At 42.9% G+C, this 12,245-nt stretch overlaps 1 protein-coding gene across 1 annotated transcript in view; it reads left to right on the top strand.

Moving 5' to 3' along the window:
* hmcn2 (hemicentin 2) overlaps nt 1-12,245 on the top strand; it is a 60,599-nt gene that overhangs the window by 32,602 nt on the left and 15,752 nt on the right. The window contains exons 31-52 of the mRNA XM_084359833.1: nt 143-421; nt 497-639; nt 1,717-1,867; nt 2,204-2,419; nt 2,527-2,640; nt 2,730-2,917; nt 3,014-3,110; nt 3,712-3,873; nt 3,988-4,101; nt 4,275-4,471; nt 5,806-5,887; nt 5,980-6,111; nt 6,194-6,337; nt 6,430-6,589; nt 7,121-7,245; nt 8,114-8,297; nt 8,395-8,492; nt 8,588-8,866; nt 8,957-9,147; nt 10,383-10,464; nt 11,868-12,004; nt 12,091-12,232. Coding sequence (XP_084215959.1) covers nt 143-421; nt 497-639; nt 1,717-1,867; nt 2,204-2,419; nt 2,527-2,640; nt 2,730-2,917; nt 3,014-3,110; nt 3,712-3,873; nt 3,988-4,101; nt 4,275-4,471; nt 5,806-5,887; nt 5,980-6,111; nt 6,194-6,337; nt 6,430-6,589; nt 7,121-7,245; nt 8,114-8,297; nt 8,395-8,492; nt 8,588-8,866; nt 8,957-9,147; nt 10,383-10,464; nt 11,868-12,004; nt 12,091-12,232 — 3,417 coding nt within the window. The remainder of the gene's footprint in view (nt 1-142; nt 422-496; nt 640-1,716; nt 1,868-2,203; nt 2,420-2,526; nt 2,641-2,729; nt 2,918-3,013; nt 3,111-3,711; nt 3,874-3,987; nt 4,102-4,274; nt 4,472-5,805; nt 5,888-5,979; nt 6,112-6,193; nt 6,338-6,429; nt 6,590-7,120; nt 7,246-8,113; nt 8,298-8,394; nt 8,493-8,587; nt 8,867-8,956; nt 9,148-10,382; nt 10,465-11,867; nt 12,005-12,090; nt 12,233-12,245) is intronic.

Below are 12,245 nucleotides of genomic sequence, written 5' to 3'. Positions count from 1 at the left end.
TTACCCAGAGTATCACACACTGCATTTAGAGGGTCGCCTGCACAGAACAGGTCAACCCCCTGAGGATCTATTCATTCTGTGCTATGGGCCAGTAAAAATCTTACTGCCTGTTAAACATTAGTGTATTGCTCTTTCTCTCCAGCTCCCCCGACCATCAAGGGCCCTACTGAGACCTCAGAGGTGTCAGTGGTGCTCGGCTTCCCCACAGTGCTCCCCTGTGATGTTGAGGGCTCACCCACACCCAGTATCACCTGGTTAAAGGACAACCAGCCCATCGTGTCCAGTCCCCAGCTGACATACACCCGGGGTGGACAGGCGCTGCGACTGGGCTCAGCTCAGGGAGAAAGCACTGGCCTCTACACCTGCAGGGCCATGAATCCAGCCGGCACTGCCATCAAACATTATTCCCTGAGTGTGCTGGGTAAGAGACATCTTCACCACTTACAAATTAAAGAGGCTGAGACAGAACCTTTAATGATACGTCTGCCTTTTTCAGTCCCACCACAGATAGAAGGCGATTCTACATCTTTATCGTTTGGTGGTCAGGAAGAGAAAGTTCGGATCAACGGGAGTTTAACTCTCTCCTGCCTGAGCAAAGGTTTCCCTGAGCCCAACGTTAACTGGTTCAAAGATGGACAGGTTGGTGTGTCGTCCTCTGCATCTTGCAAACATGTACTTTTGATGTGATTTTAATGGAACAAGTTCAGCCTCTACTGGCAACCAGTACAAATTGCAACAGCCTTAGCAGCATTGGCATCCTCTTGCACAACCCACCTCCACTTTCCACATTTGTATGTTGACTAAGCTTGGTAATTATAGCAAAGACGTAGAAGAATAATCCAGTGATTAGATATTATAATGTGGAATACTGTACTAATACTGTGTTTTTCTTTAACCTGTATTTTCATGTGCGGCTCCAATTTTTAGCAACACCTTTATGTGTGTGCTTGTGTGGAGCAGCAGTTAATACATGAGGATTAGGTCGATTTTGGATTCATGTAACATCTGTTTTTCTAAATTGGCATGCAGGTACCGTTACATAACAGATTTTTATAAAAGAAAACAAAAGAAAACAAAACAAACAAACAAAAAAAACATTACAGACTGAAAATTGTGTTTTTAAAGCCAGGCATTCAAAAACCTGCCAAATGTTTTGTTGACTCAGAAGCTCTTCTTATCTGACCCTTGTTGAAAATGATGTCAGCAATTAGCTCAGAAAAGGTTGAAATTGTGAAAGAATGTACATGTATTAAGCTGAGGAACTAAGATAAATATTTTGTCCGAAAACACAGACAAAGATGACATCATCTAGTGTGCAACAAGCAAAAGCCATTACAAGCTGTAGCTTAATCCAATTAACAAAACAAAAAACTGAAGTCAACATAGTTCAAATATTTATCTATAAAATGAAACCAGTGAATATAATATTACAAAAATTAGCTATGTCAAAAAAATGTTTGAGTCCTTTTTGGCAAAAATCTACAGTCAAAATATGTTCAGAAGTGTTTTTTTTTAGCTCCTTGTCAAACCTGACCCGTACATTACCCACGATGCAACTTGGCCACTAGTTCATTTCGAGATTGTAGCAGTTAATGTTTTAACTTAAGGGAATTTATCCGTTTTTGCCCGTCTCCCTCCAGAGCCACAGGAGACTTTATAGAACTATTTCTGACAGATTGCAGTGGACTATAATCATTGGATGTATGTTGTCTTTAGTTGCTGACTGGAACCCTTCATGCTGGCATTAAGGAGAGTGGCCATGTCCTCCATATTGACGACGCCATGCTGTCCCATGAGGGGCAGTACACCTGTGTGGTCACCAACTCTGCAGGAGAGGACAAGAGAGACTTCCGTGTCACCATTCAGGGTGTGTTTGGTTAAATCTGTGTAAATATGTTGTCTTAAGTTCAAACTAAAAAGCAGTCTTCTTCTCAAATACTATTAGCTAGAACTGCAAGTAACGATTATTGTCAGTGTTGATTAATTGATTAGTTGTTTGGTTTATAAAATGTCAGAAAATGATTTAATTGATTATCAAAATAGTTGGCTATTTATTGAATAGTTTACAACTAATGGATTAACTGTTGCTCCAATATTATACAAGTTTATTTTTTGATAACTTGCATTTATGATACAGAATAATTACGATGTACATTTTTGGAAAAGTATGTTCTTGAATTAATAGAAAGTCTTGTCTTGTTAGTTCCTCCGGTCTTTCACCGGGTGACCAACAGAGAAGCAGCCTGGGGTCTGGGACACGAGGGTGATGACAAAGAGGACATGATAGAGAAGCGTGAGGTGGTCCTGGGCCATCCAATCAGCCTCTCCTGTGAAAGTAACGCCATCCCTCCACCAAAGCTCAGCTGGTACAAGGATGGACGAAAACTCACCTCTGCCGATGGGGTGGTACTACGTCCAGGTCTGAGGGAACTCCTTCCTCTGTGATCTCAGTTAAAGACAGCAGTGTGTGTTTGTTGTGTTGGACCGGGGTTTCGTATCTGTGGACAAATTATTTTGTTCTTTCAGGTGGACAGGTGCTACAAATCACCCGAGTGCAGAAGGAAGACGCTGGAAAGTACACATGCCAAGCTGTGAATGAAGCTGGAGAAGACCGCATGCACTTTGAACTGGAGATCCTGGGTAAGCAAGTGCACATAATTAAAATGTATGTTGTAAAAATATTTGGAAATGATTTCTGAAAGGGATGTCTGTTGTGTTTACCTCTGCAGTCCCTCCTGTTATTATGGGAGCATCAGAGGAGTTCATGGAGGAAATGGGAGCAGTGGTCAACAGCACCGTGGTCCTCCACTGTGACGCGACCGGACACCCCGCTCCGGTCATCTCCTGGCTGAGAGATGGGCAGCCGGTGCACACGGACTCACAGCACCACATCAGCGAGGATGGGACTCAGCTCCAGGTTAGTTGTGCTGACTTTAAGACAAATACCAGTGTGTGAACGGATCCAATGGGGACATGTTTTATTCAGGGATAACACTTCTATCCCATGTCTCAGCTCCTCAGTGTGCAGGTTTCAGACATGGCTGGGTATTCGTGTGTAGCTGAGAACAAGGTTGGAACAGTGGAGAAGCACTTCAGTCTAACAGTGCAAGGTAAGGCTTCACCACTACCTCTGTATAGAGTCAGAATTTCAACCCATTCCAGTGATAAATAATCAATTCATGAGGCTGGTCAGCCAACACACATACAAATAATCACAAAAATTATTAAATGTAGGTAAGAGGGCCAAACTTAACAAAAATTCTAAAGAATCTTAAAGATATTTTTTAAAGACATGAAAAGACTGACATGACATGAAAGCTCAGAAAGACCAGTACATGTCTTCCAGGTGTTTTATAATGGATGTTATAAGCTCTCATTCTTATTTCTTTTTATTTATCCAGTCTATTTCTCAGGGACAGTGCATATTAAGCCAAAAGGCTAGTTTTCATCTGTAGTCCCTGGCCAGGTGTAAAGTTGTCAACCTAAAATCAGGAAACAAGTTTAAAACAACAATCATGATGCTGGCATGTCAAGTACAGTCAAAGCAGAACAGAAACATTGGCCGCAATAAAAGCAGATTGAATTACAGTGCAATGAAGCATGACAGACAATACAACAACAATCAAACACAAGCAAGCACAGACATGACATGAAAGTTACAGAACAGCTTGCCCTCTACATGTACACCACAAATGTTGTTTTCTCTTCCAGTGCCTCCGAGGATAATTGGCCACAAAGAGGAGGAGGTTAGTGTGATCGAGGGCGACATGGTGTCTCTGCTGTGTGACGTCCAAGCGTACCCTCCTCCAGAGATCACCTGGACCAGAGACGGCCAGGTCCTCCACTTCAGCACGGGCATCCACATTCTGCCAGGTCAGACCTCGGCCACCTCTGACACCCAAATCATTCTTGTCAGGAGCATTTCCTGTGTTTGAATCTAATAATGGCACAGATATTACATTTCATATTATATTATATATATTATAGGAGGCCAGATGCTGCAGTTGCCCCGGGCGGGACTAGAAGATGCAGGGCAATATGTATGTACAGCCACCAACTCAGCAGGCCAGGACCAGAAGAGCATTCTCCTCAGTGTTTATGGTGAGCGAACACATGGTGACCCATCTGCACAATTTCGCTGCATATACAGATGATCAAATCTCAAAACATTGTCCAGGGAAAAAAAGTGTTTACTGCAGGCCAGCTGTGAGCGAGGCCAGTTCAGGAGTGAAACACTGAATCAAACTGAGATATCTGTGTGTGTAAACCATCAGTCCTGCCCACCCTGAAGCCCCGTCTGGATGCTGAGTCAGACTCGGTCACCCCGCAAGTCGGCTCCTCCGTCACCCTGAGATGTGAAGCCCAGGGCGTTCCCGAACCCGAGGTCACGTGGTACAAGAATGGGCTGCAACTGGCCGGAGGGAACGGACTGAAGATGGATCGTCACCAGCTGGAGATCATAGGAGTTCAGGTCAGGACAAAATGTGCTGACGTCTTACATGTTGAAGGCTGCAAAAAAAAACAACAAAAAAAACAATTTTAAGGACTCAAAGTGGCTTTTGAAAGATGCTTTCTATGTACAGTGGGGTCCAGAAGTCTAAGACCACCAGTCAAGATACTTCTATTTTACATTTAGTTTCAAATGCAATACTGTTTCATTACAAATGACTCTCTTAGCTGAACCATTTGGAGTGAAAAATTGAATCCATGAATTTCAGAATATCTTAGCATTTGTTTTGTTCCCCTTTTGCTTTAATGACAGGATGCACTCGAGCTGGTATGGAAGATAGTGTAAAACCTGATGACTCATGTTATCCTTGCACATGATTTGACAGTGTTCCACAAAGCTTCTTGTGTTGTCGCAGAGTGCTTGGCTTTCTCAGTCTTCAAGTGCCCCGATAAATGTTCAGTGGGGTTGAGGTCAGGTGACTGTGGAGGAACTCCACACTCCTTGGTCGTCTTTGGTCTTCAAGTAGATCTGTCAAAGCTTTGAGGTGTGTTTGGGCCCATCATCCGGCTGCAGTATGCATCCTTCTCCACAACGATAGAACCAGACGGTGGAGCATGTGTCTGAAGAATGGAGTGGTACTTGGAGTCAGTTCAGTGCAGGTGTCCAAAACACTCCCACCACCATGTTTCACTGTGGGTTTGAAACACTGTGGTTTCATTCTGGTTTAGAAACTGCTACTCATCCTCTGAGTCACTACAGGACAGCCTTCTTTTGACAGGACGACTGCTGATTGGAATCTTGTGTGGTTTATTTAGCAAATTCTGTATCTGGGATGAAGGAATCGTTCTGTCTCCCAGGGAACTAAGCTTGATGTATCGATCGTCTGATGGTGTGGTCACTTTGGGTCTGCCTGATCGTGCTTTGGATACAATTGATCCAGTTTCTGCAAAGTGTTTTATTGCTCCATGCACTGCCCTCTTAGAAACCTTTAGTGAAGCCATGACTTGACTTTGACAAAGTCTCTCTTTGCTTAGAATGACAATTTGACTTCTGACACTTTCACTTACTTTCTGAATCCTCAAACTTTCTCAAATATTTCCATGTTGAAACTATAGAGATTGTCATAGTAGACTTTTGGACCCCACTGTACCTAAACATATATAAGGTCTTAAGTTTATTTAACTTTGGCATATCTAGTTCATAATATACATAGACTGGGAAAGACTAGGAAAGACTAGGAAAACTGGAGACATTTCTTAATTAATTGACCTGATTCAGAACACATGCATGAGCCAGCATAACATGAAGGAGCTGAGTCCTGTCTTTGCCAATGACCTTCTTTTTTTGGTTCCCAGTTGGCAGATGGTGGCACCTACACCTGCAAGGTATCCAATGTGGCTGGACAGGTGGACAGGACATTCAGACTCACAGTTCATGGTGAGAATCCCTCTGCTCTATTTTCAAACACTTTGAACAACTATTTTAAAAAGGGTGTGGTAAGCTTTTTTGAAATTATATCATTTCCTCAGTTCCACCTGTCCTGGATGGGTCTCTCCGGGAGTCCTTGAACTACACCCTTGGCTCCCATGTGGCCCTGCTGTGTGAGGCCTCAGGGGTCCCTGTGCCGAGCATCACCTGGCTCAAGGATGGAACTCCTATCGGTAAGACGGAGGCAGTGATGGGGTAACGGTATGAATTTGTCACATGCGAACGCTGGTGTAAGTGAATGCGTTTGCTGTCCAGAGAGCAGTCTGCAGTGGCAGTGGTCCATCCGAGGGAACAGGCTGGAGCTCGGGCCTCTCACTCTGTCTCATGCTGGGACGTACACCTGTGTGGCCAAGAACAGCGAGGGACAAACACAGAAAGACTACACACTCACAGTGCAGGGTAAAGAAAAACTCACTCTACAATATGATATATATCACTCATAAATGGAATGATTTTTAGTAGCATTAAGCTGTAATCTTTGTCCCACTCAGTATCGCCTACCATTCTGGACTCTGAACACCCGTCTGATGTGAGTGCACCCCTGGGAGAGGAGCTGACCCTGGTGTGCAGAGCAACTGGAATCCCCACACCACGCCTCAGCTGGCTGAAAGATGGGGTGACTTTAGAGGGATCAGACAGCCGTCACATCGCGTAAGTCATCCACATTCCCTTTTTACTGCCAGGGCTTTAAATGCACGCAGAACAGGATGAAGTAATTGTAATAATAATGATAAATTGTACTCTTTCAAAGCTGCCGAATTTGTTTTGCAAGCAGCACAATAATCGATCAACAGAACTCCCTAAAGGTTTGGAAAATAATGTATTAATCATCACCGTTCATGTGTGGACAGACAAATGGAGTCATTTATAGTGTCTTGCCTAATTTCATCATGGGGAACGGTAAGAGCAGCTGTTTTACAGCTGTTCAGCAACTTATGTGGTCATTGCAACTGCATCAGCTAGAGAGAGAAAATATGTGTGTGTCTGTGTGTGTGTGTGTGTGTGTGTGTGTGTGTGTGTGTGTGAGAAAATCGTGGGACGGTGATGATAATGATGATGGGAAAGTAATACTGGGGTTCAGAGGTCGGCTGGACAAATGATAGTTGATGGTGTAGTCAAGATAATGGATGCAGTAATAGATGGTGTTAATGTGAAAATATAATGTGTGTTTGAACCCGACAGTGTGACCCCTGATGGCAGCACGCTAACATTACTGAGGCTGAGCCCTGAGGATTCTGGGACATACACCTGTTTGGCTGTGAGCCCGGCCGGGCAGGAGAGCAAAATCTACACCCTCTTTGTACTCGGTCAGTTCGGACATTTCATTTGTGCTCTGAACAGACACCATATTTTATTTTGCTGCAGCACCATCATTGTAGTTGACCAATAAGGTTTTTGTGATGTCAGAGATTTGCACCTTGGGAGAGAGAGAAGAAGAGAGAAGTTATCCTTTCTTGTGAAAGGTGTCAAGGAATTTTCCTTCTTTAGGCTAAAGGCAAAATGTCACAGTCTCGTTTGGAGCTAGTTCACCTCTGCATTTCCTCAGGATTACTAGTTAGGGCAGCTGATTGCATTACCTCTGTCTCCAGGGCAATCAAGGGCAATCAAGGTAAAAAAATATGATATAGTTGTGTCAGACTCTTACAGAAGGACAGTCTCCTATTAGAGTGGTTACATGTGACCTGAGGATCAAACAACATGACATAGGATAACTTAGGTGAGCATAGTTTATTTCTTAGATTCCAATTCCCATTCGAATCCTTAGATATGTAAAGATAAGTGAAAAGTATCCTTATTTGGACACTGAATACTCAGTCCCGATGATGGTCCAGGAGCAACATTAATCACAATGTCGTAGAAACAACATCAATGTGATATCATATAAACCCAATGTCCCGCCGAAAAACAATATGATTGGTTACGCATAACGATTAATAGCCTATCATCAGTGAACAATCTGAGTCTGCAAAATAACTAGTAACTAAAGTTATCAGATAAATAAAGTGGAGTAAAAAGTACAATATTTGCCTCAAAGATCCAATTCCAGTACCTCAAAATTTTACTTAAGACTTAATTTAGACTTAAATTGTACTTTCTTACTTTCCATCCCTAATTTGTGTATCTGTGTCAGTGCTTAAGTTTCTTACTGATCTGATCTGATTTGACTCGTCACAGTCCCGCCGGTCATCTCCGGTGAGACGACCGTCCCCAGAGAGGTGCAGGTCACACAGGACAGTGCTGTGACTCTGGAGTGTCAGGCAGCAGGAAACCCTCCTCCTCAGATCAGCTGGCTGAAGAACGGACGTCCTCTGCTTCTCTCTCCTCGTACTCGCCTCCTGTCTGGTGACTCTGTGCTGAGGTCAGCTTACAGAGCAAATAAAAACATAATTGTTTCTAAAAATATGACATGTTTATAGGTGATGTAATGCCAAGTTTTCCCTCTCTTCGTGATAAAGGATTTCTCCTGTGCAGCTGTCTGACTCTGGAGTCTACACATGTGTGGCACGCAGTCGAGCTGGTCTGGCCGAGCTCAGCTATGATGTCCAGGTCCAAGGTACAATCATAACAAACCGACTCCTGATTTTCCCTGGGACAGATCTGTAGCAGTTTGGATTTGAGGGTTTCATACTGTGTGCGTGTTTTCCTCAGTGCCCCCAGGTGTGGATCATGTTGAACCAGTGGAGCCAGTCACAGTAGTCCAGGGCTCCTTAGTGACATTAACCTGTGAAGCGCGAGGTGTCCCCCCTCCAACTCTGACTTGGATAAAGGACGGCCAGCCGCTGTCCCTTCACCGCAACCTGCTGCTCGATGGACAGGAGACGCGGCTGCAGCTGCCTGATGTGGCGCCTTCAGACGCTGGCCTCTACAGTTGTGTGGCCAGTAACCAGGCTGGGAGCAGCACCAAGAGCTTTAACCTCACCGTGCTCGGTAATCCCAAAACAATCTGTGTATTTAACTTCAAGTCATAGTGTAAACTCCTCAGACTACTGACCCGTAACATTCTGCTTTCTAATCCAGAGCCTCCAAAGGTCTCTAGCACCAGCTCTCCAGAGGAGCTGACCATAGCACTAAACAGCCCCCTGGAGCTGGAGTGCTCCGCTGTGGGAGTCCCACCTCCCACCCTCAGCTGGCTCAAAGATGGCCGCCCCCTGGAAGCAACTGAGATTGTTCAGCAGGATGGACACTTTGTCAGGATTAGCAAAGTTCAGGTAAGTTTCAGATGGACAATATCTCATAATATTGCAAAATAGTGATAGTCAAGATTTTAGTGTAGAAACATACATGCAGGAGCTGTTGTGAGAGCAAGTAATGATGTTGTAACTTTCTGCCAACTGTGTTTTTTAACCTCATTTTTATTTTGTTTTCATCAATAGTACAATATATACAAATTCTTCTTCAAGTATTTAGCAAAATATAATTTTAAATACAACATGAATACCCACTCTAAAATATATAAATATGTAAACACACTCCTTAAAAACTAAGAAAAACTAAAGGCATTCACTAGAGAGTAAACTGTTCCCTTTTGTACTCACTCGTAGATACCAGACACCTAAGTACAGCTGATTTTTTTTAAAAATTATGATCCATGCATTATTCCCTGAGAAAGTGTCCAAAAACTCTTGCAATGTTGAAGACGGTGATAAAAACTGTGCACCAAAATCTGCACCAAAAGTTAATTGGGTCTATTTTTGCCCGAGACCCATCCTCCATACAAGTTTTGTGGATATCCATTCAGTAGTTTTTGTGTGATCCTGCTGACAAACCAACCAACCAACAAACAAATCGATAAAAGAGATAATAGTGATTTCCTCTTTCAGGTGCGATAGCAATTATTCAATCTAGGAAAGATTAAATGTGATATGTGAATGAAATGTTTGTAAAGAGGGAATATAAAAGGTAATGAACTTCAGTTGTATTTATAAAACCATGAAGTGAAGGTAGATTTTTGGAGCCTCACTGAGCATTTAATTAGACCCATCTGAAAAAGAGCCCATACCTTCTACATCCATGTATTGTATGAGGGATGATCTGGGTTCAGCCATTTAATGTTTATATGCTTAAAGGCTGTTGTAAGTAACATCTTTGGTCCTCCGTTCCATGCAAATGATATTATGAAGAAAAAATACATGCAGGGAGAATGCAATGGGATTTGTTAAAAAGAAGTTTATCTCATTATCTTACATTATCTTAACAGTTTGTAAACCTGTGACTTGTGAATTGCATGTCCAGTCTTTTATACAAAAACAAAAAGTATGTTGCATAAAATATGTCATAGATATAAAGAAGCTCAAGATGAAAAAAAGCATAATCATTCATCTGTATACTCACAAGTAAGGTGACCAAACAACTGGGAGACTGAAGTGTTAACAGCATCAATACAGGCAAATCCAGCATTGTCATGCAAGAAACACTCAGGTTGATTAATGTCGTCTCTTTCAAGGTGGAGGATGCAGGTCTGTACACCTGCTTGGCCAGCAGCCTGGCTGGAGAGGATGGAAAGAACCACTGGGTCCGAGTCCAAGGTGACACAAGCTGCTCTTGCATATTGTTCAACTTGGCAGAAATATTTCTTTTCCCACCTCTCTCTGAACTTCCTCTTACTTGCACCTGGAACATGATGAATAGATCTCTGCGTACACTCAGGAGTATAGATCAGGGTTTGCGAAAGTACAGTGTCTGGCTTTAGCATTTTCTGCCTACAGTCATGTTAAACTTTTATATTGTGTGCGCTGTACACACGCAATATGACGTCTTTACGATTTATGATGCATTGTGCAGCATCCTTCCTCCATTTGTTCTTCCTATTTTTCATGCCAGAATAATATGATGCTCCTATAAATATGGATATATGCAATACTGTTGAGACTTCTTAAACTGCTTAGATTTCAAGTGAAGTCCAGATTCATGATGTTATTCTCCTTTGCATTATTATGACATACTCAGCTCATCTGAGTCATAAAACTCTGCATGAATCATGATAAGAAAAACACACATTCTTACAGTTGATCATTATAAATGTTATGCTCTGTGTGGAAAGCTAAGCATGTTTTTTTTCTTTGTGCCAACACTTGATTTCTACATCTGGACCCTATTTACCTCCTGCGTTTATCTGTTCCACATGGTCACATGTCTTAACTGTAGTCTTGTTTGTTTAAAAGAAGCACTTTAGGCATATGGGAAGATTTTGTTACATTATTTAAAGGAACATTTAACCCAAAAAATTGAATTTAGTCATTAACTACTCGCCCCATGCCAACGGAAAGTTGGTTGAAGTTTTGTGGTCCACAAAACATTTCTGGAGCTTCACAGCAAAACAGTGTTGCAGCATTTTCCTAAACAACTGAAGTAGCTAGGGACTCATTTTAAAGGTGCAATATTGAAGAATTTTGGGTGAAAACGTTCAAGACTACATTCTATGTTTTGTGTTGCAATCTTTAGCCTGCTAGCCCCGGCCCGTTGGGGATTAAAGCCCCTGTTCTAGCAGTGTTAACATCAACTCTGAGCACTGAGCTCCCAGCCCGGACCACTAACTGCACGGCTCACTGAGCTAACTAGCTCATGGCAGCTACAGTTGGCAGCAGTTGGTGGTTACTCTGGTGATGTACTGCCCCCTATTTGTTGTGAGTATGAATACATCAGTTGGCCAATTCTTCCATATTGCACCTTATAAAAAGTAGAAAAACAACTGGGGAAAAAATCCAAATGGCTCCATCGGTGTAATCCAAGTCCCTGGAAGCCTGGAAAAGATATCATTTACACCACCTTTAAGGGTAGCTCCTGAGCTAAAATGCCACCCATCTGAAGCGAGTGCAAAAGCTGGACCATACATTCATGGTGAACTTTTCCTTTAATGGTGGTCAGTGGAAACTTTTTGTAACTCTTGTCTGTGAGGTCCATCACTTAATAATCAGTGATTGTCTTTCAGTCCCGCCAACCCTCCATGGCTCTGGAGATGTGAGGACACTGTCAGTGCCAGTTAATGGACATCTGACCTTGGAGTGCCTGGCTGACAGCGACCCGGCTCCAGAAATAGAGTGGTACAAGGATGAGGCCAAACTTCAGGTACAGAGTCAAAAAACATAAAACAAGTTTTAGACAAAAAGAAAAAAATCTCCTCTGGCTCACACACGTTTCCTCTGTTCTGTCAGCTGGGAGGTCGTATCCAGAGGCTGGCGGGGGGTCAGTACCTTGAGATACAGGAAGTCAGGCCTGAGGACAGCGGCCAGTACAGCTGTGTGGTCACCAACATAGCTGGAAGCACCAGTCTGTTTTTCACTGTGGAGATTCTCTGTAAGTCAGACTA

The sequence above is a fragment of the Pagrus pagrus genome (assembly GCF_965226575.1).
Source record: "Pagrus pagrus genome assembly, chromosome: 8".
Lineage (NCBI taxonomy): Eukaryota > Metazoa > Chordata > Actinopteri > Spariformes > Sparidae > Pagrus > Pagrus pagrus.
This window is presented reverse-complemented; position numbering and strand designations above follow the sequence as displayed.